Raw genomic sequence first — 24224 nt, forward strand, 5'->3', positions numbered from 1 at the left:
GTGCCTCAGTTTTCATCTCTCCTCTGTCACTGACTCTCTGTGTGACCCTGGGGTGAGTCCCTTTATCTCCCTGTGCCTCAGTTTTAACCTCTCCTCTGTCACTGACTCTCTGTGTGACCCTGGGGTGAGTCCCTTTATCTCCCTGTGCCTCAGTTTTCATCTCTCCTCTGTCACTGACTCTCTGTGTGACCCTGGGGTGAGTCCCTTTATCTCCCTGTGCCTCAGTTTTCATCTCTCCTCTGTCACTGAATCTCTGTGTGACCCTGGGGTGAGTCTCTTTATCTCCCTAGGCCTCAGTTTTAACCTCTCCTCTGTCACTGAATCTCTGTGTGACCCTGGGGTGAGTCCCTTTATCTCCCTGTGCCTCAGTTTTCATCTCTCCTCTGTCACTGACTCTCTGTGTGACCCTGGGGTGAGTCCCTTTATCTCCCTGTGCCTCAGTTTTCATCTCTCCTCTGTCACTGAATCTCTGTGTGACCCTGGGGTGAGTCTCTTTATCTCCCTATGCCTCAGTTTTTAACCTCTCCTCTGTCACTGACTCTCTGTGTGACCCTGGGGTGAGTCCCTTTATCTCCCTGTGCCTCAGTTTTCATCTCTCCTCTGTCACTGACTCTCTGTGTGACCCTGGGGTGAGTCCCTTTATCTCCCTGTGTCTCAGTTCTAATCCCAGCTCTGTCACTGACTCTCTGTGTGACCCTGGGGTGAGTCCCTTTATCTCCCTGTGCCTCAGTTTTCATCTCTCCTCTGTCACTGACTCTCTGTGTGACCCTGGGGTGAGTCCCTTTATCTCCCTGTGCCTCAGTTTTCATCTCTCCTCTGTCACTGACTCTCTGTGTGACCCTGGGGTGAGTCCCTTTATCTCCCTGTGCCTCAGTTTTCATCTCTCCTCTGTCACTGACTCTCTGTGTGACCCTGGGGTGAGTCCCTTTAACTCCCTGTGCCTCAGTTCTAATCCCAGCTCTGTCACTGACTCTCTGTGTGACCCTGGGGTGAGTTCCTTTATCTCCCTGTGCCTCAGTTTTCATCTCTCCTCTGTCACTGAATCTCTGTGTGACCCTGGGGTGAGTCTCTTTATCTCCCTATGCCTCAGTTTTTACCTCTCCTCTGTCACTGAATCTCTGTGTGACCCTGGGGTGAGTCCCTTTATCTCCCTGTGCCTCAGTTTTCATCTCTCCTCTGTCACTGACTCTCTGTGTGACCCTGGGGTGAGTCCCTTTATCTCCCTGTGCCTCAGTTTTAACCTCTCCTCTGTCACTGACTCTCTGTGTGACCCTGGGGTGAGTCCCTTTATCTCCCTGTGCCTCAGTTTTCATCTCTCCTCTGTCACTGACTCTCTGTGTGACCCTGGGGTGAGTCCCTTTATCTCCCTGTGCCTCAGTTTTCATCTCTCCTCTGTCACTGAATCTCTGTGTGACCCTGGGGTGAGTCTCTTTATCTCCCTAGGCCTCAGTTTTAACCTCTCCTCTGTCACTGAATCTCTGTGTGACCCTGGGGTGAGTCCCTTTATCTCCCTGTGCCTCAGTTTTCATCTCTCCTCTGTCACTGACTCTCTGTGTGACCCTGGGGTGAGTCCCTTTATCTCCCTGTGCCTCAGTTTTCATCTCTCCTCTGTCACTGAATCTCTGTGTGACCCTGGGGTGAGTCTCTTTATCTCCCTAGGCCTCAGTTTTAACCTCTCCTCTGTCACTGACTCTCTGTGTGACCCTGGGGTGAGTCCCTTTATCTCCCTGTGCCTCAGTTTTCATCTCTCCTCTGTCACTGACTCTCTGTGTGACCCTGGGGTGAGTCCCTTTATCTCCCTGTGTCTCAGTTCTAATCCCAGCTCTGTCACTGACTCTCTGTGTGACCCTGGGGTGAGTCCCTTTATCTCCCTGTGCCTCAGTTTTCATCTCTCCTCTGTCACTGACTCTCTGTGTGACCCTGGGGTGAGTCCCTTTATCTCCCTGTGCCTCAGTTTTCATCTCTCCTCTGTCACTGACTCTCTGTGTGACCCTGGGGTGAGTCCCTTTATCTCCCTGTGCCTCAGTTTTCATCTCTCCTCTGTCACTGAATCTCTGTGTGACCCTGGGGTGAGTCCCTTTATCTCCCTGTGCCTCAGTTTTCATCTCTCCTCTGTCACTGAATCTCTGTGTGACCCTGGGGTGAGTCTCTTTATCTCCCTAGGCCTCAGTTTTAACCTCTCCTCTGTCACTGACTCTCTGTGTGACCCTGGGGTGAGTCCCTTTATCTCCCTGTGCCTCAGTTTTCATCTCTCCTCTGTCACTGACTCTCTGTGTGACCCTGGGGTGAGTCCCTTTATCTCCCTGTGTCTCAGTTCTAATCCCAGCTCTGTCACTGACTCTCTGTGTGACCCTGGGGTGAGTCCCTTTATCTCCCTGTGCCTCAGTTTTCATCTCTCCTCTGTCACTGACTCTCTGTGTGACCCTGGGGTGAGTCCCTTTATCTCCCTGTGCCTCAGTTTTCATCTCTCCTCTGTCACTGAATCTCTGTGTGACCCTGGGGTGAGTCTCTTTATCTCCCTAGGCCTCAGTTTTAACCTCTCCTCTGTCACTGACTCTCTGTGTGACCCTGGGGTGAGTCCCTTTATCTCCCTGTGCCTCAGTTTTCATCTCTCCTCTGTCACTGACTCTCTGTGTGACCCTGGGGTGAGTCCCTTTATCTCCCTGTGCCTCAGTTCTAATCCCAGCTCTGTCACTGACTCTCTGTGTGACCCTGGGGTGAGTCCCTTTATCTCCCTGTGCCTCAGTTTTCATCTCTCCTCTGTCACTGACTCTCTGTGTGACCCTGGGGTGAGTCCCTTTATCTCCCTGTGCCTCAGTTTTCATCTCTCCTCTGTCACTGACTCTCTGTGTGACCCTGGGGTGAGTTCCTTTATCTCCCTGTGCCTCAGTTTTCATCTCTCCTCTGTCACTGAATCTCTGTGTGACCCTGGGGTGAGTCTCTTTATATCCCTGGGCCTCAGTTTTCATCTCTCTTCTGTCACTGACTCTCTGTGTGACCCTGGGGTTAGTCCCTTTATCTCCCTGTGCCTCAGTTATAATCCCAGCTCTGTCACTGACTCTCTGTGTGACCCTGGGGTGAGTCCCTTTATCTCCCTGTGCCTCAGTTATAATCCCAGCTCTGTCACTGTCTCTCTGTGTGACCCTGGGGTGAGTCCCTTTATCTCCCTGTGCCTCAGTTCTAATCCCAGCTCTGTCACTGACTCTCTGTGTGACCCTGGGATGAGTTCCTTTATTTATTTATTTATTTATTTATTTATTTATTTATTTCTTTTATATACCGACGTTCGATCGAGATATCACATCGGTTTCCAGATAACTCAAAGAATAGGGTAGTAACAGCCCTATTTTACATTATAACATTGTAATAAAAATAATAAATTGTAACATTGTAATAAATATAACAAATTATACAAATTATAACAGGAATAACAGGATTACGTTGAACATTTGATGTAGTATATAACATATGTACATAAATGACTTGTTGATGAGGATATATTAAGGTTAGGTTGGCAGGGAGGGTTGAAGGGGGGAATGGGGGGGATAGGAGGGGGGAAGGTGGTGCAAGGGAGGGAAGATGGTGATGCGAGATGCTTGTGTAGGGGGGCGTGGTGTGTTGCAGTTGAATTTGGGTAGGTTACGTGTCAGGTGGGAATGCTTTTAGGAACAGCCATGTTTTGAGGTGTTTTTTGAAGACTTGCAATGAAGGTTCATTTCTGAGACAGGTGGGGAGGGAGTTCCATAAGGAGGGGCCCGCAATTGTTATGGCTCGTTTGCGGGTGACGTTGAGGTGTGCAGATTTGAGATTGGGTACGGCTAGGAGGCCAGTGTTGGTGGATCTGAGAGTTCTTTGAGTAGGGTAAGGTTGTATTCCGTTGTTTAGCCAGTTCATGTTGTTGTTGTTTATTTTTTTGTGCATGAGGGTGAGGGTTTTATACTGGATTCTTTGGGTAATGGGTAGCCAGTGGAGTTCTTTGAGAGTGGGTGTGATGTGTGAGGATTTTTTGTTGTTAGTGATGATTCTGGCGGCAGCGTTCTGTAGCACTTGGAGGGGTTTGATGTGAATTTCTGGTAGGCCAAGGAGGAGGGAGTTGCAGTAATCAAGTTTTGCGAAGATAATTGATTGAAGGACTGTTCGGAAATCGTGCTCTTGGAGAAGGGGTTTGAGTTTTTTTAGAGTCTGGAGTTTGAAGAATCCATCCTTGATTGTATTGGAGATGTGTCGTTTAAAGTTGAGATGGCTGTCGATTGTTACGCCTAGGTTTCTTGTGGACGGCGTGGGTGAGATTTGGGGCACTCCCGGGTTGGTTGTGCTTCCTGGGTGGTCGGAGGGGGTGCACTTGAGTGGAAGAGAGGGTCGGTCATCGTGGATGTGAATGATTTCTGTTTTGGCTTGGTTGAGGCATAGAGATAATTGAGATAGCAAGTGGGATAGATTTGAGCTGAGTTTGTTCCATTTTTCCATGGTTAGTTGAATGGACTTGTTTATGGGGAGTAATATTTGTATGTCGTCTGCATAGATGAAGTAGGTGAGGTTTGCCTCTGAAAGGTATTTGCATAGTGGGATGAGGTAAATGTTAAATAGGGTTGAGGATAGGGAAGAACCTTGAGGGACTCCATGAGTGAGGGGCACTTGAGAGGATTCAGATGAGTTTGTCTTGACGATGTAGGATCTGTTTGAGAGGTAGGAGTTGAACCATTTGATTGTGGTGTCTTGGAGACCAATTTCTTTAAGTCTAGTGAGGAGAGTTCTGTGATTGATGGTGTCAAAGGCGGCGGATATATCAAGAAGTATCAGGAGGAAAGATTTGCCTTTGTCGCGTCCTCTAAGGATGGTATCAGTGAGAGAGAGGAGGAGGGTTTCAGTGCTGAAGAATTTTCTGAAACCATGTTGTGCGGGCTGTAGAACATTATAGGTTTCAAGGTGTTCTGTGAGTTGATTGTTGACTGTTTTTTCGATGATTTTTGCTAGGAATGGGAGGTTGGAGACTGGTCTGTAATTTGCTGGGTCGGATTTGTCGAGTTGAGGTTTTTTGATGATTGGTTTGATGATGGCGTTTTTGAGTTTTTCTGGGAAGATTCCTTGTTCTAGGGATAAGTTGATGATGTAGGTTATTGGTTTGACAATAATCTCTCTGATGAGTTTTAGGGTTTTGTGCCTCAGTTTTCATCTCTCCTCTGTCACTGACTCTCTGTGTGACCCTGGGGTGAGCCCCTTTATCTCCCTGTGCCTCAGTTATAATCCCAGCTCTGTCACTGAATCTCTGTGTGACCCTGGGGTGAGTCCCTTTATCTCCCTGTGCCTCAGTTCTAATCCCAGCTCTGTCACTGACTCTCTGTGTGACCCTGGGGTGAGCCCCTTTATCTCCCTGTGCCTCAGTTATAATCCCAGCTCTGTCACTGACTCTCTGTGTGACCCTGGGGTGAGCCCCTTTATCTCCCTGTGCCTCAGTTATAATCCCAGCTCTGTCACTGAATCTCTGTGTGACCCTGGGGTGAGTCCCTTTATCTCCCTGTGCCTCAGTTCTAATCCCAGCTCTGTCACTGACTCTCTGTGTGACCCTGGGGTGAGCCCCTTTATCTCCCTGTGCCTCAGTTATAATCCCAGCTCTGTCACTGAATCTCTGTGTGACCCTGGGGTGAGTCCCTTTAACTCCCTGTACTCCGTTCTAACCCCAGTATAGAGTATTTGGGAGCAGTCTTTAGTTTCTCTTTTAAATTTAGCATAAGGTACAGAACATTAGAAGCAACTTCCTACTTTGCACCTGCTGAGAGGGAGAACAAGCATGCATACACAGGTGGAAATGAGACGCACGCATGCAGTTTTCTCCCCCAGGAACATCTCGTCCATCTGCTGGGGATGCCTTGTGCATGCTTGGCTGGGCTGAAGAGGGAAGTTTCCAGGCAGTGCAGTCGAGGGGCCTTCCTTCTTTTTAACACCGCCAGATTGCTCTCCATAGAGTTCAGAAAGTTATTTATGCTGGGGCCAGCCTGGTGGGTGAGCGGCAGTGCTACGTGTTGCTCTGCGGAGAATCTGGATCTTGCTGGTGGCTGGGAATAGTGCAGAGGGGAGGGATCCTGTCATCACTGAATGGTTATACCAGCTGGTGAGTCTCAGGATGCACGGCTATTGGGTATCTAGGACCTTCACTGCAATGGCTGGAGCTGGGTGGGAAGGCTGTAAAGCTGAGAGTGTGTGTGTGCGTGGGCAGCTGGGGGTGGGGGTTGGGGGTGGTGTTGGAGATGAAGGCAGGTGGTGCCATAGGGCACAAGAGACCTTCTCTGATTGAACTGGAAGAAAAGGAAATTATTCCTTTCATAGCGAGCCATTTGCTGCTCATGTGTGAACACGACACGTGCTTCAGAGCCGTCACCAGAATCCAGAAATCTGCTCTGGCTAGTGCCGTATCCGCCACGACATCCCTGCGCCTCCGTTTCCAGCAGTCCACGAAAGGATTCAAGATCTCCTACACGGAAACCTCATATCAGAAAGGAAATAGCTTCAGGACCTGAATGTAATCTGCACTGAAGGGCCTGAAAAGCAGAATAGGAATCACATAGATAAATAAGGGAGCAACTGATCTAGGCTCGTGCTGGAACTTGAATCCATGAGTTTGCTATAAAATAGCAGAGTTACATATCCCTATAGGCCACACAACAAAGCCAGGACTGGCTCACCATGCCCCTGCTGACCTGACACCAGCTGCTAGTCCTACTGTTATCTCTTCTCTTTCCCCATAAAACATTACTGAAGGTGACTAGTGTGGAAGCGCTCAAACCGGCCCTTAGGCTGCCCCCATCCACTCCCCCAGCCATTGACTCTACATGACAGAGATTTCCGTGCACTGCTTCTAATGTATGTGAGTCTATCTCTTCCATATTCACTGGGGATATTTCGGAAACCCATCTTTCTAGGCGGGGCCTGAGGACCGCTTTGAGCACCACTTCACTAGTGGCTCCGATATTGTCACGGCCACGCTGGCCAGTCATGGGGTAAACCTCCAGGACAACAGCGGACTGGAGCCAAGGGACAGGTCTTCTGCTGGCCCGACCACCCCTCAGGTTCTGGTGGCCAGCAAGACTCAGGCTGGAGGTGCACCAGGGATAAGAAGACATCCATTGAGGCAATGACTTATGAGGAGAGATTGAAGAACCTAAATATGTACACCCTGGAGGAGAGGAGGAGCAGGGGTGATATGATACAGACTTTCAGATACTTGAAAGGTTTTAATGATCCATGGTCAACGACAAACCTTTTCCGTTGGAAAAAAATCAGTAGAACTAGGGGTCACGATTTGAAACTCCAGGAGGAAGACTCAGAACCAATGTCAGGAAGTATTTCTTCACGGAAAGGGTGGTGGATGCCTGGAATGCCCTTCCAAAGGAAGTGGTGAAGACTAAAACTGTGAAGGATTTCAAAGGGGCGTGGGATAAACACTGTGGATCCATAAAGAATAGAGGATGTGAATGAAGAGAAGAACCATGGGAGTGGCTTACTGGAATTGGTGGCAACTACCTGGTAATTACTACCCTTACTCAATAAGCCTTTGCACGGTTAATGCAACTCCAACATTGCTCTCTGCTTCAACGGCAAGGGGAAATGTGGAAAAGAGGATTTGCATTCAGATAACAACCAACAAGGACTGAACTTCACAATCTGGGTAAACAAATAAACGTGGGGGTAGCTTGCTTATTACGGCAGTTACTACCCTAAACCAATTAAGCCTGATACTTCACTTTGAATGTATATACAGCGTTGCTCTCTGCTTCAACGGCAGGGGGAAATGTGGAAAAGAGGATTTATATTCAGACAACATCCAACAAGGCATTGATCTGTGCAGTCTGAATAAACAAGCATCGGGGTAACTTGCTTGATGTGGCGGTTACTACCCTTAACCATTAAGCCTTATGCTCACCTTTGATGCAACTCCAGCATTACTCTCTGCATCAATGACAGGGGGTGGCAGGAAATTTGAATAAAACAGTTACCAACAAAGGCCCAGAATTTGGTGATCAGTGAAACAGGTTAAGTATGGGAAAATAAGTGTGGGAGCTTGCTGGGTAAACTGGATGAGCCAATTGGTCTTTTTCTGCCATCATTTTCTATGTTTCTGTGTTTCTATGACTACCTGCTGGGACAGACAGGAAGGGCACTCACGACCAAACACACAAAGACAGGGGTGCCTCACAAGCCAGACAGGCAAACGGACAAACAGAACAAACCCCACAGACTAAACAGGACCAAAACCAAGGCTAAACAAGGTGAAAGAACAGAAGGGCCAAAACTAGGGTTGCCAACTGGCTCCAGATTTTCAGGACAGGTTGATCCAGTCCTGGTTTTACTTCCCTGCACGCAGGGACTTATAGTCTTGCTTTTCTTAGGGAATGCAATAGAGAAATCAGAATAAGTCCCAGCATGCAATGGGGTAAAACCAGGACTGGATCAACCTGTCCTGAAAATCTGGAGCCAGTTGGCAACCCTGAGCGAGGCCCCTGCCAGCAGGAGGGCCACACTGCAGCCAGCAGCCTGTCGGAGAGTGCCTGGTGTTTTTCTTTGCGGTTGGGGAGGTGATAGTGGGTGCTGTGTGTTCTTCACCAAAACACCCTTATCGTATCCCTGAATGTGCCCTGTTGGGTAGCTGCAGTGGGCTTTAAGCTTCACTGTTCCTCCTTCCCTCCCACCCACCATGGATCTGCAGGGTCTGGCTGGCGTTACGTGCTCCCATCACACTTATTTACAATATCTGTAACCACATTGGTGCTGAGAAGACTTTTATTGGAGTAAAAACAAAAAAGCCGATTCCATGTGGATTTTTACTGTGCATGAGCCTTGCAGGCCTCCGAGATCCCTCCTGCAGACGTCTCTGCAGATCTGAGAGAGGCGGCGAGTTTTCATGTCATTCACATATGAAGATGGTTACTTGCATGAAGAATGTAGTTCTTTGAGTATAAAACGTGCCTTTTCTCTCAGAGCTACAGCAGTGTCTGAAGAATGGCTCTCTGAGGCCTTCGCAGACACTGGATCTGTCCATTGGGTTTAGATGTCTCCGGATGCCTGACCTGCTGAATGGCGAGGGACAGCACACTACTATGTCATGAGGATCAGGGCTGTGAATAATAAAGAGACACTGAGGAGAGACACCTAAACGAATGATAAAGAGACATTGAGGAGGGACACCTAAACGAATGATAAAGAGACATTGAGGAGGGACACCTAAACAAATGATAAAGAGACACTGAGGAGAGACACCTGAACGAATAATAAAGAGACACTGAGGAGAGACACCTAAACGAATGATAAAGAGACATTGAGGAGGGACACCTAAACGAATGATAAAGAGACATTGAGGAGGGACACCTAAACAAATGATAAAGAGACACTGAGGAGAGACACCTGAACGAATAATAAAGAGACACTGAGGAGAGACACCTAAACGAATGATAAAGAGACATTGAGGAGGGACACCTAAACGAATGATAAAGAGACATTGAGGATGGGCACCTAAACGAATGATAAAGAGACATTGAGGAGGGACACCTAAACAAATGATAAAGAGACACTGAGGAGAGACACCTGACTGCATGATAAAGAGACCCTGAGGAGAGACACCTGAACGAATGATAAAGAGACACTGAGGAGGGACACCTAAACGAATGATAAAGAGACATTGAGGAGGGACACCTAAACGAATGATAAAGAGACATTGAGGATGGGCACCTAAACGAATGATAAAGAGACATTGAGGAGGGACACCTAAACAAATGATAAAGAGACACTGAGGAGAGACACCTGACTGCATGATAAAGAGACCCTGAGGAGAGACACCTGAACGAATGATAAAGAGACACTGAGGAGGGACACCTGACCATATGATAAAGAGACACTGAGGAGGGATATCTAACCGAATGATAAAGAGACACTGAGGAGGGACACCTGACCGAATGATAAAGAGACACTGAGGAGGGACACCTGACCGAATGATAAAGAGACACTGAGGAGAGACACCTAAACGAATGATAAAGAAACACTGAGGAGAGACACCTGACTGAATGATAGAGACACTGAGGATGGGCACCTAAACGAATGATAAAGAGACACTGAGGAGGGACAACTGACCAAATGATAAAGAGACACTGAGGAGGGACACCTGACCGAATGATAAAGAGACACTGAGGAGGGACACCTGACCGAATGATAAAGAAACACTGAGGAGGGACACCTAAACGAATGATAAAGAGACACTGAGGAGGGACACCTGACCGAATGATAAAGAAACACTGAGGAGGGACACCTAAACGAATGATAAAGAGACACTGAGGAGGGACACCTAAACGAATGATAAAGAGACACTGAGGAGAGACACCTGACTGAATGATAAAGAGACACTGAGGAGGGACACCTGACCGTGCCCTGGGGGTGGAGCAGCTTCCTGCAGACGGCGGCGGGAAGGAGAAGCCATGCAAAGCATCCTGACCTCCAGGATGGAGCTCAGAGTAACATGATAACATATTAGAGGATGACAGACAAGGACCAAGTGGTCCATCTAGTTTGCCCAGTTGTCGCCGTCTCTGATTTTCTGAGCGTATAAATTTCTGTGCTTAACCCAACTTCCAGCTCCCCTTCCATGTCTTTTAGCCCTGTTCCTACCATTGTCCTCTATAAATTCTGCTACAGAGCTGGCCATCCCTGGTAGGAAATTCATCTTTCTCATTGGTGTTAAAAGCTTCAGGTCTAATCCGGTACTGAGACTCCCTCCCGTGTCTTGCTACCAAGTTTTCTAATAATCCAAACAGCTGCCAGAACTAGTGAGGCCGTTGTCGGAAACATCTGGCCACCCCCTGTTCATTCATTGCTGTGAGGGCTCCTGGCGCGGCCGTACCGCTGATGCTAGGGTTGCAACGTCATTCTCTGAGCCCGAACAGTGCATGCAGGCGCCATGATGATCCGTGTTGGATGTCTTGTGATTGTAGTGCGGGCAGCGCTTGCAGCCAACGGCTTCCTTCTCCTGCACGGTGAGACAAGGGTCGCAGCAAAATCAAAAGCCAGAATTCTGATGGGAAGGAGGGGACAACTGAGGGTATTATAGAAACTTGGGACCAAGCACCCAACATTGAAAAAATAATAAAACACACACAGGCCGAACACAGCGGACTGAGGAGCTACTGGATACAAGGAGATAAGAGAAAGATGGCTGAGACCCCCAGATGACAGCGGCCGAGCAGGAAGTACTGGGCAGGTCTGGAAAGGTTTCTAGGCTTTTCCACAGCTTTCTCAGAATACCGCCCGTGTCGTCACCGCCGGATGATGTCACGCACGAGTGCAGCTGCCTTATCCTGCTGTCCTCGAGGATTCTCTCTGTACTTTGGGTGTCTCTGGGTATTCTTCTCCTGAGCTCTGTCTTCAGCCTTTTGTGTTGTACTCATACTTAATGTGTTTTAAGGTGTTGCTGTCTCCTCCCCCTAGGGCTCTCTTCAACTCCTGGTTTTGTTTTCATACTTTGGGAGTCTTGGGTATTCCTGTCTCCTCTATCAAGGTCTCTTTTCAGCTGTTTGTACTGTATTCATACTTTGGATGTCTCAGGATCCTGGAGTCTCTTCGGCTAAAGTCTCTCTAGCTCTTTATGCTGTATGCATGCTTTGGATGTCTCAGGATGTCGAAGTCTCCTCCCCTAAGGTTTCTTGTCAGCTCTTTGTGCTGTATTCATACTTTGGATGTCTCAAGATGTTGCAGTCTCCTCTACTGAAGTATCTACATTTTTTGTGCTGTATTCTTACTTTGGAAGTCTCAGGGTGTTGCTATCTCCTTCCGAGGTCTGTCTTCAGCTCTTTGTGCTGTATTCATACTTTGGATGTCTCAGGATGATGCAGTCTCCTCCCCAGAGGTTTCTTGTCAACTCTTTGTGCTGTATTCATACTTTGGATATCTCAGGATGCTGCAGTCTCTTTGGCTAAAGTTTCTCTAGCTCTTTGTGCTGTATTCATACTTTGGATGTCTCAGGATGTCGAAGTCTCCTCCCCTAAGGTTTCTTGTCAGCTCTTTGTGCTGTATTCATACTTTGGATGTCTCAGGGTGTTGCTATCTCCTTCCGAGGTCTGTCTTCAGCTCTTTGTGCTGTCTGCATACTTTGGATGTCTCAGGATCTTGAAGTCTCCTCCCCTGAGGATTCTTGTCAGCTCTTTGTGCTGTATTCATACTTTGGATGTCTCGGGATGTCGCAGTCTCCTCCCCTGAGCTTTTTCTCCAGCTCTTTGTGCTGTATTCATACTTTGGATGTCTCGGGATGTCGCAGTCTCCTCCCCTGAGGTTTCTCTCCTGCTCTTTGTGCTGTATTCATACTTTGGATGTCTCAGGATGTTGCAGTCTCCTCCCCTGAGGTTTCTCTCCAGCTCTTTGTGCTGTATTCATACTTTGGATATCTCAGGATGCTGCAGTCTCTTTGGCTAAAGTTTCTCTAGCTCTTTGTGCTGTATTCATACTTTGGATGTCTCAGGGTGTTGCTATCTCCTTCCGAGGTCTGTCTTCAGCTCTTTGTGCTGTCTGCATACTTTGGATGTCTCAGGATCTTGAAGTCTCCTCCCCTGAGGATTCTTGTCAGCTCTTTGTGCTGTATTCATACTTTGGATGTCTCGGGATGTCGCAGTCTCCTCCCCTGAGCTTTCTCTCCAGCTCTTTGTGCTGTATTCATACTTTGGATGTCTCGGGATGTCGCAGTCTCCTCCCCTGAGGTTTCTCTCCTGCTCTTTGTGCTGTATTCATACTTTGGATGTCTCGGGATGTCGCAGTCTCCTGCCCTGAGCTTTCTCTCCAGCTCTTTGTGCTGTATTCATACTTTGGATGTCTCGGGATGTCGCAGTCTCCTCCCCTGAGGTTTCTCTCCTGCTCTTTGTGCTGTATTCATACTTTGGATGACTCGGGATGTCACAGTCTCCTCTCGCTGGGGTCTCTCTTCAGCAATCCATGCTGCTTTCTTATGTCTAAACATTAGGGAGTGTAATTTTGTGACTTTGTGAGTAACTCATGCAGCAGGTACTCCTATAAATTACTCAGATTTTTAAAGCAAATTTATACGCATAAGTTCCCTTTGAAAATTATCTGATATTATGGGAAGGAACTCGGCTGCAGGAAGTTGCACCCGCTCTATGTAGGGCATAACTTGTCCGTAGTAATCCCCTGGAGCTTCGCCTGTTTGTTAACAGATATTTTTTATTATTTATACTTTTTATATGTAATTTTCCAAGAAGGCAGCTACAAATACATTGTACTGTATTCTAACCTCAGTTGAATATGATTGCAGAGAGAATTGCACAGAAAAGAAAAGAACAGTAAGAGATCCTGACCCAGTCACCCCTCACATCTTCCTAGAAAAGCCCACAATAATGTCCAACCTCAAAAATGAATGCCTTATATCTATTCCCTGCCATGTCCAGTACAGGCCTCATATCTGGTCACAACTGTCTGTCCTGTCCTGCAATTTTTCTAGCCTAGCTATCTCTGCAAGTTTCATATCCCAAACAATGGCTCCTAACATTTTATTTAATTTCATTTTATTTAATTTTATTATTATTATTATTATTACTAACATTATTACTATTACTATTATATAATTTATATTTGTATTATTTGTTTTAATGTTTATTGTTCCATGTACACCATGCCCATGGTATTTCGAATTCTGGTTTTATGTAAACCGAAGCGATATGTACTTGTACATGATCTTCGGTATATAAAAGCTTTTAAATAAATAAATAAATAAATAAATGACCACGTGCATGGCCTTCCCTTGGCCTTCGCAAGCAGGTATCCCTGGTTCCCACGTGTAACTTGTTGAGCACGCCTTTACAACCGTGGCCCCTGCCCCTTGGGTAAGGGCTCCGGGCAGGGTTCCCAGGAGGCAGTGCACGTGTGGTGAAAGCCAAGCCCTGGCACAAGCACTCCCCCGTCTCACAGCCCTGCCAACTCTCCACCGTCTATTCTGCCAGCACCTCCGGAGCAAAGCCATGCCGCGCTGCAGGACTTCACTTCTGCTTGGCCTTGCACTTTGCAAACATGGCTCATAAAATATGCAAGTAGCGCAGCTGAGGATCCCAGCTCCTGTGGACAGCAGCCTGCCTCTCTCAGCTCACCCGCTGTCAGCCTGGCAGGTGCCGCTTGCTCCGCACTATTTCTTTACTGCCAGGATTTGCAAGGTGTGCAGTTTGGGGTTTTAGGAATTTTAGTAGTTTTCAGCGAAAAAACAAAGCTCGCCCATCTCTTTTAACCCTTTCTCTCGGGTGTGTCACGGGCTAGTTGGGACCATCTCCTCCAGGATGGGATGTGACCATGTCTACAGATGTTCCTTATTCTCTGCCCGAACGCCCAACGCATCTAGTCTTCACATCTGTAAAGTGTAAATATACCACACTGAAAATGAGGTCTGCCATGTTACCGGAGGGCAGTGTGAGGCAGCTGTCGCTCTAAGCCTCTAAGCACTCTCTGTCTCCCGAAGTTTGCATGGTCTTTGCTACCAGGTGCCCTCTGACCCAGATGCTACATTAAGCAGCGACAGTCAGACAGCTTTCTTTCCTCCTGCTGCTCGCTTGTTACTGCCTGTCTGAGGACCAGGGCAGAAGTAGTGCACTGAGCCTGCAAGGCAGCCTGGGGGCATCAGGTCGGGCACAGCACATCTTTTCCCCATCTGCAGCATCTGAAAGGGAAAAAGTTTCACCAGACTTAAAATGTACAAGTGAGCGATCCTGCTGAAAGCACCGCTGAGCTTTTGTACCCCTAAAGCATGAAACGTAAGAAACGGGTAAAGCTCACCTTTGCTCACCCGACACTCTCTCCTGAGCACTTACCAGGAGGTAACTCTCCCAGATATTTTCCAGGCTCCCTCTCTCCCAAGCCCTGACCAGGTACTCTCTTCTGAGAATTCATCAGGCAGTCTCATGGGCACTCGCTTAGTAATCTCACTTCTGGAAACTCCCCAAGCACTCTCTCTCACCAGGCAGTCACTATACAGTGTCACTGACACTCCTCAGGCAGTCCCTCTCCTGAGCACTCACCAGACAAGCTCGCTGGCATTCAACAAGCAGTCAGCATGTAGTCTCCTAAGCATTTCTCAGGCAGACTCACTGGCACTCACCAAGCACGCTTCTCTCCGGGACACTGGGGTGCAGAAATCCAAAGGAACAATAGATGATGGGGAGGAGGTACTGATGCACACCAACCTGGAGAAAGACCCTGGTGTGATGGCGAAAGAGGGTAACAAGGCAGTGGCCAGAGCCAGAAGGATGCAGGGGTGCATGGGCGGAGATATTACCAGTAGAAAAAAGGCGATAATAGCTCTGTAGAGATTTTTATAAAGAGACCTCAGCATGAGCATTGTGTCCAGTTCTGGAGGCTCTGCCTTCAGAAGGATATAGACAGAGCGGAGGCAGTCCTGGTGCAGAGTCTGGCCCATGAGCTCTAGGAGATGAGATTTATGGTCTTAAACATATACACCCTAGAGCAGAAGTTCTCCACTCTGGTCCTTAAGGGTTTTCAGGATAAGTAAGCTGTGCAAATTGGCCTCATACATAGAGGGGGCTGTTTGCAGCTCTGGCTGAGAAACCCTGTCAGAGAGGAGGAGGGACACGATAAATGCTTTAAAGTTCCTCAACTGGAACATTCTCAACAGTCTGCCTAACTGGCAGTATATGTATCTTATTCTCAACCTGCACACAAACCCAGGTGACTTTCAAATACAAGAAACCCACGGACAGTTTGTGAGAACATTGCTTTATCATACTGCTAAAAGTCTGACACGTTGCTAAAAATAGCAGAAAGTACATGCATTACCCCTACATGATGCTAAACGATAGTGTAGCATCTCTGCATGCGCTTATATGGTAATAAATGATAGTGTAAAGTCTGTGCATACCCCTACATCAGAGCTTTCCAAACTGTGTGTCGGGACACGTTAGTGTGTCGCCTGCAGTGTGCAGGTGTGTCGCGCAAGCCCGGTCAACTCTGATGCGAGTTTGGGCTTTTTTTTTTTCTAGAGATTCATTTCTTTTTTCAGTTTATGGGTTGCTTATTATTGGGTGATTTTTGCTGTCAATCGCGTTTTTTTGGGGGGCTTGGTGGGTGGAACGAGCCCAGCCATCCTTGCATTGGCTGCTGCTGCCGATGAGGCCTGGCCATGAGGAGTACTGACTGCAAGCAGCAGTGTCTGGTGATCATGGAAGGGAGTGAAGCACTTAACTGGCAACAATCAAAAAGACGAGGTACATGAGTGTGGGGGCCAGACATGTGCTGGGGGGAGAGAGATGAGTGAGTGGGGGGCAAACGTGCTGGGGGGACAGACATGTGCTTGAGGGGGAGAGATATGAGTGTGTGGGGGGCCAGACGTGCTGGGGGGAGGAGAGAGATGAGTGTGTGGGGGACAGACAATTTGTTTTATTATTATTTCTCATAAATTATAACAATAACATGAATCTTGGAATATTATTTATTTATTTTATTATTTATTTAACATTTTTTCTATACCGACCTTCAAGGTTGAATACCATATCAGGTCGGTTTACATCGAACAGGGGTAGATCAGTATAACGTAACATAACATAAGGAGCAAATTTTGTGGTAAGAGACAAGAGCAGAGAAGCAAAAAGTTACATAATAACAAGGACCTTGAACTTGGAAGCTGGTTCAGCTGGAAAAAGAGAAGCCTTAAGAAGGTATTAAATTAAGTACATTGTGATATGTCCAAACTAGTAAATGAGGTGAATATTGGCGGGGCGAAGTTCCATATTCAAAAGCTGAGTAGTTATCTAGTGAAAGTTTGATGGATCAGGGAAGGCTTGTAAGAAGAGCCAAGTTTTGAGTTTTTTTTTAAATGTAGTTAGGCACGGTTCCATTCTGAGTTCTGAGGGGAGGTTGTTCCAGATGGATGGACCTGCTGTAGAAAAAGCTCGGTCCCTGGTAGAGATGAGTCGTGTGGCTTTAGATGGTGGGGCTTGTAGAGTTCCTTTGTAGGTTTCTCTCATTGGTCTGTTGGAAGTGTGGAGTTTGAGTGGGAATTCGAGGTCGAGATGGAGGAGGTTATGAATTGATTTGTGGATTAGAGTTAGCGATTTGTGTAGAGCCCTGTAACTGACTGGTAACCAGTGTAGATTACGGAGGATGGGCGTAATATGGTCTCTCTGGTTGGTGCTTGTCAAAATTCTTGCTGCTGCGTTCTGTATCATCTGTAAGGGCTTGGTTGTAGAGCTTGGTAGGCCGGTGAGGAGAGCGCTGCAGTAGTCAATTTTGGCAAATATTAGAGATTGGAGAACAGTCCTAAAGTCATGAAAATATAGGAGAGGTTTGAGTCTTTTTAACACCTGAAGTCTGTAGAAGCACTCTTTAGTTGTGGTTTTGATCATATTCTTTAGGTTAAGACGGTTGTCTATAATTACTCCAAGGTCTCTCACATGAGAGTGGGTGAGAAGGTGTTTGTGATGAATCTGAGATGAGAGGTTTTCTTGGTTGGAGGGAATGAATAGGAGTTCAGTCTTAGATGCATTGATGACCAGATTTAGACTGTTGAGGAGATTAGTGATGGCTTGTAAGCTGTTGTTCCAGAGTGCGAGGGATTTGTTAATAGATTCTGTTATGGGAATCAAAATCTGAACATCGTCTGCGTAGATGTAGTGAATGAGGTTAAGACTAGTTAACAGTTGGCAAAGGGGAAGGAGGTAGATATTGAAAAGGGTAGGTGATAGGGATGAACCTTGTGGTACGCCAAGAGCGGAATTTGTAGATGGTGATTCCTTATTGTTGATTTTGACTTTAAAACTCCTGTTACTGAGGAACGACTTGAACCAATTGTGGACTGTTCCCGAGATGCCTATGTCTGAAAGGCGATTCAAGAGGATGAAGTGGTTGACGGTGTCGAAAGCCGCCGAGATGTCTAGAAGGATTAGGAGAAAGGAGTGTCCTTTGTCTAGCCCCATAATAATATGTTATAATATTATATGTTTTTAATATAAATTTAAGGTTTTCATGAGATAGGTTGTGTCGTGAAACATTTTATTTATGTATATATTTAAGGAAACATACATAAATTGTCGAAATATGTTTCGTTCATTTAACCTTTAACCTCTGGTTTACTAGTAGACTGAATTACCGTGTCGTGAAATTATGTTTGTCTAAAAAGTGTGTCACCAACATGAAAAGTTTGGAAAGCTCTGCCCTACATGATGCTAAACGATAGTGTAGCATCTCTGCATGCGCCTATATGGTAATAAATGATAGTGTAAAGTCTGTATATGGTAATAAATGATAGTGTAAAGTCTGTGCATGCCCCTACATGATGCTAAACGATAGTGTAGTATCTCTGCATGCGCCTATATGGTAATAAATGATAGTGTAAAGTCTGTGCATACCCCTACATGATGCTAAACGATAGTGTACAGCAGAGCGTCTCAAGCCTATCCGGGGTTTTCAGGATATCCACAATGAATATGTATTAGATAAAATTTGCATATACTGAGTCTCTGATATGCAAATTTATTGTATGCATATGCATTGTGGATATTCTGAAAAGCTGACTGGCTGTGGGTTCCCCAGGACAGGTTTCTGAATCCCCGGTGTAGAGTCTGTGCATACCCTTATAAAATGTTAATTGATAGTGCAAGTCTTTGACTACCCTTACATGGTGTTAAACAGTGGCGAAAGGTCTGTGTGTACGTTTATACAGTGCTAAACGATAGTGTAAAGTCTGTGGGTGTCCTTACACATATTAAACACTGGTGTAAAATGTGCACATTAGCTTCATCCCAACTCTGTATGGACATTTTTGAAAATGGAATGTGCACTCGTATTTTGGATTATTTCTTCGTAAGCCTCCATTCCAGGAGAGCTATTAAAGTGTGGACAGAGACATACACCAAGAAGGAGTTCTATTATATTACCTTTCATAAATATTTCTTTAATACAATACCTCATACTAAGAGGAAGGCACGGTTGAGGGAGGCATTGACTCCGTCTCCCTTGCTGACAATATCTCAGCCGCAGATATCCTCCTTCTTTAGGTCAGCAGTTGATGTGTTACCGGAGGACATAGCCGCTGCGGAGGTTGCATTGGAGCGAGAAGCGACACTGCTAGCTGAAGAAATCTGATTAAGCCCCGGTGCTCTAATACTCCTTCCCCGTCATATATAAACCTTATGAATCCCGTGGATCCCCCTGCAATGGAGGGGAGCCTTGGTGATGTAACCAAAGGAAAATACGAGGAGTGGAGACCTAGTTGTGGGGGGAGAAGGGGTCTCAAGAGATAATTTTGCCTCAGAAACCTACAGAGATTGTGTTAGATTTATTATGGTCAGCGATTAAATCTTTAGAGTTGGCAATTATAAATATGACTCAAAATAATACAAGTTTTCAACATAAAGTTATTAATTTGGAGAGCTCTGTATTAATGAGTAAAAATAATTTGGAAATATGTGAGACGTTTAGAAAAGGTGGAGGTTATTCCAAAAATCTGGTTAAATCTGAGTTAGGAATTCATAGAGAATTCGTTGAAATATGCAAATTTGAGGGTTTTGAATTTCCAGGTACTGAAAGTAATACCTGCAATAGATATGTTTAAAGAGTATTTGCACTATGTATTGAAAATGCCTCAGCAATCTTTACCAGCTTTTGTGAAAGTATATTATTTACCTATAAAATCTAGGATAACCAATCAGGTGGGAAACTTGCAGCCTGAGAGTTCTATGAACTTGACTGAGGGTATTAGAAACATCAGTAGATTCAGATGTACCTACTAGAGCAAGGCTCATTGTTTCTTTTTTATTTCCAACTGAGAGAGAGACTGTTTTGCGATTGTTTCTGAGACATAGGTTACAAAATTTTCATGGCCAACAAATATGGAGATACCCAGACTTAGCAAGAATAACCCAAACTAGAAGAAAGGAGATTGAGATCAGAAGAGATTGCCAGGGGAGATAGATTTTGGCTAAGATTTCCATGCAGATGCGAAGTAAACTATTTGGAACATAAGTTTGTTTTTGATGAGGTTACCCAACTCCAGGCATTTTTGGAATCCCATCCCCCAGTAAACAGAGAGGTTGGATAAGAGCAAAAGTGACAGCAGCTGTAGTCTCTTGATTGCTGGTGAGGGGGTTCTATTAATTCCCCATTATAGTTTTTCTTTTTCTTTTTTCTGAAACTCGCTCAATTAAACTTAGCTCTTTCTGGATTTCCTTGATAATATTAGTTTCCATAGTGATGTACTACTGCTTTATCTGTATACAATTAGAATAACAGTTGTTTGTTATAATTTTAGAAATGCATAAATAATAAAAAAAGGAGCTGGATCTCCTCTCTGTGGGAGCATTAGCTTCAGGATCTGGCATCTCTGACCCCCCACCACCAGCAGCCCAAGGGCCCCAGAGCTCAGCTGAGGATCTGCAGGACACACGGAGCCAATACTTGGGCTCTTAGCTGTTGAAAATACCCATGACCCTAACGAAATGGAGAATACCTGAGACAAGATGCTGCCGAGCCACAAGATATGAGACTCATCCGATCCTGTAGCACTACTGAGGCTCTCTGATTCTGGGCTGAGAGGGTTAATTGCACTTTGTGTTCAGGGGCTGATTGTAAATTCAAGTCCATTTGCAGCTCGCTGAAATATTCAGGCCACAGCGCCGCTGACAACTATTTTTTTTAACCTTATTATTCAGAAATGTTATAGTGGGCCTTTTAGCTAACTGTAAAAGATTAATTCTGCTCTTTTTTGTAGCATACAGCCTAAATTGAATATCCTTAACAATTACATTATAAAAAGAGCAATGTTGGGAGAGAGAGAGGATGAAAGGGACAGAAGGATCCTTTCTGTCTGGTCCTCTGGGAAGCACAGAACAGCAGTCACGTGCTGGGCAGAGGCCCCACAGATTGTAAACCAGGGTGTTAGTGCTCCAGGCAGCTCCCTAGTGTGATCTCTACCTTGTTCCGTGTCTAACCAGCCTCCAAAAGCTCCTCTTCCTGCTGGCAGATGAAGCCGTTAGTGCCGTGCTGTTTCTCCAAAAACCATTTACTCACCTGCCAATGCTATTAGGTTATTTGTGGAGGAAGCTGGGATGGGTGGATGGGGTGAGTGGAGGGCGAGGGGCTGGGCTTGATTGTGTTAAACTTCTTGATGTTATGTAAGATGCTTTGATAGTCATGAAAGTTGGGGAATTAAATTAAATGCATTCAAGGCCAAGATATGATGGAGCAATCACTCTGGCCTTTTCTCTCAGGGTTTAATGGTTATACCATGAGTGGTAGCCAAAGCGCATTTTTCAAACTCTTCCAGGGTCGGAATGGAGATCCAGATCTGCCAAGCATGGCCTAGACTAGGGGCAGCCGTAGTGCATGGTTCACGTATGAGACACTAGACTGGGGCTTTGTACTTCTTACTTTTCCCCTTTTTATTTATACATGAGTAACAGAAATTGGCTGGCTACCCCAGGGAATAGCCTAGAATGTGATACAATCTCATTAAAACATGTGCAGATTCCTAAGCAACATGGGAAACGTACTTCAGAAGGCCACTGACATTCCTGGAAACATAGTCTTCTGAACTACGTCTCCCATAATATCTTTCTGTATGAAAATAAACATGAGAGAGCAGAAGATTGAGAACTGCCAGGTAGACACTTTACCACGGAAAGAGTAAGAGACCGAGTGTCAGGGCTGGCTGAAGGACAGGACAAGCCTTCTCCTTCCTCCTTAATGCCAGAAGCATATGAGCAGACAGCCAAGTCGCCCAGAGCTTCTACGAGGCTCCTCTTATTCATTTATTCAAACTATATAAACTGCCTATCAGCATTACTACGCGGTTTCCATAATCACATCCATAAAATTTCACAATAACATAAAAACAATACAATATAACAAATAAAAGATAAATTAGCCAATAAAACAACATTGATGACCAATAAAACAATAAAATATGATTGTAGACTGAATGAAAACCTGCTGGGTCCGTCCCCAGCTGTAATATCAATGCAAGATTTAAAGCTTGCTGAACAAAAATGTTTTTACCATCTGCCTAAATTTTGGTACACATTTTCAACTTTAAGACATGGTGATAAAGAACTGCACACTGTCGGGCCTTGTACATAAAATAAAAAGCCCCCTGACTTTTCTAAACGAACTACTTCAAAAGATGGAATCCCTAACAGAATATGAATGCTCTGTTGAATGGTTCACCTCCTGCCTCCCTCATCTCCTCATGCTATTGGCTGCAGCCTCCCTCCCCACCGCATTGCACAACAGGCCTTAACAGCCAAACAAACTCAAACTGGGCACTTCTTCATACTTCTGGCTCCCGTCCATGGTCAGAGAGTGACAGTGTTGGGCCTTCTTCATACTTCTAGATTCCATCCATGGTCAGAGAATGACAGTGCTGGGCACTTCTTCATACTTCTGGCTCCCATCCATGGTCAAAGAGTGACAGTGCTGGGCCTTCTTCATACTTCTAGATTCCATCCATGGTCAGAGAGTGACAGTGCTGGGCCTTCTTCATACTTCTGGCTCCCGTCCATGGTCAGAGAGTGACAGTGCTGGGCCTTCTTCATACTTCTAGATTCCATCCATGGTCAGAGAGTGACAGTGCTGGGCCTTCTTCATACTTCTGGCTCCCATCCATGGTCAGAGAGTGACAGTGCTGGGCCTTCTTCATACTTCTAGCTCCCATCCATGGTGAGAGAGTGACAGTGTTAGGTACTTCTTCATACTTCTAAGTCCCATCCATGGTCAGAGAGTGACAGTGCTGGGCCTTCTTCATACTTCTGGCTCCCATCCATGGTCAGAGAGTGACAGTGTTAGGCTCTTCTTCATACTTCTATCTCCCATCCATAGTGAGAGAGTGACAGTGTTAGGCACTTCTTCATACTTCTAGCTCCCATCCATGGTCAGAGAGTGACAGTGTTAGGCACTTCTTCATACTTCTAGCTCCCATCCATGGTCAGAGAGTGACAGGGTTAGGCACTTCTTCATACTTCTAGCTCCCATCCATGGTCAGAGCTGGACAGAAGTATATATTTATTTTATTTTATTTATTTAAGGTTTTTATATACCGGCATTCATGATAGAATCACATGATGTTGGTTTACAATTAACAGGGGGAGTGGGTGAAACAAGAACATGGAACGAGTGCAAAGAAACCATGAAGTTACAATAAAACAAGGCTGTTCAAACTGGGAGAAGAGGGAAAGCTAGAGAGAATTATCAGAATGAGGTGTAATTATTTACAGTATATACGATATTCTGAAGTGTCTGACTGAAGATAATGTTGATTTGAGATTTAGGCAGGGTTTGGAAAGGCTTGTTTAAATAACCAAGTCTTAAGCCTTTTTCTGAAAGTTGGGAGGCAGGGCTCCTGTCGCAGATCCGGAGGAATGGAATTCCATATCAGTGTATATATATATATTTATTATTTTTATTTATTTATTTAGCATTTTTTATATACCGATTTTCCAGTAACAGAATTACTAATCAAGTCGGTTTACATTTTAAACAATAACATGACAGGAGGATGTCTTACAATAAACAGGAAGATTGAACTTGGATAAATAATTGGGGTTAACAACATAAAGCTACATCTTTAGACTTATATACAAGTATATATACAAGTGACCATCGCCATTTAAAAAATGGCAGACCGAAGCCCAGATACCTAGGGGACATTCTGGAGTCTACTCTACCACCTTGGAATCTATGGTACTAGCCTGGGTTGGGCATTGGGAGTCAGGGACAAAAAGATCTGAGGGGGCTGATGCGGATAATTTTTTTCAAAAGGGACAGAGTTTGCAAGGAATGTATTACTTTTTAATTTTTTCATGTTTGATGCCTCATTGAGTGCTGGGGCAGGGGAAGTGATACAGCCTTCCAGGGCATTTACAGAGACTGGGGGATGGAGGGATGGGGAGCAGTGTTTGGGCCCCTCAGGCCCTGTAAGGAGAGCCCCGTTAACTTCCTTACGCTCCCAGGTGAAGCTGGCTGCACCGCTTCTGGAGGATTATTACCTCTTCAGGTGCAGCTAACTTTAGATGAAATTATGCAGCTTCTGAATTTTGGGCAAGCTGCATCATTTGATTTACATGATATTGCCTAGATATTAGCTGATTTTCCTGCATTTGCATGCAAATGAGCTCATTACTGTCCCAGGGTTTTTTAAGGGGGCGACAGTGGGCGACATTTAAAATACCGCACGTTATTGCTGTGCTAAGGCC

The 24224-nt window shown here is 45.7% G+C and overlaps 1 protein-coding gene across 1 annotated transcript in view; it reads left to right on the top strand.

Annotated features, from left to right (window-relative positions):
- Positions 1-10939: 10939 nt before the first annotated feature.
- LOC115082721 (MAM domain-containing glycosylphosphatidylinositol anchor protein 1-like) overlaps positions 10940-24224 on the top strand; it is a gene marked incomplete at its 3' end in the record, with an annotated part of 45958 nt that continues 32673 nt past the window's right edge. Inside the window, exon 1 of the mRNA XM_029586911.1 lies at positions 10940-11015. Within this exon, the coding sequence (XP_029442771.1) occupies positions 10940-11015 (76 nt within the window). The remainder of the gene's footprint in view (positions 11016-24224) is intronic.

This window comes from Rhinatrema bivittatum, unplaced genomic scaffold (assembly GCF_901001135.1).
Source record: "Rhinatrema bivittatum unplaced genomic scaffold, aRhiBiv1.1, whole genome shotgun sequence".
Lineage (NCBI taxonomy): Eukaryota > Metazoa > Chordata > Amphibia > Gymnophiona > Rhinatrematidae > Rhinatrema > Rhinatrema bivittatum.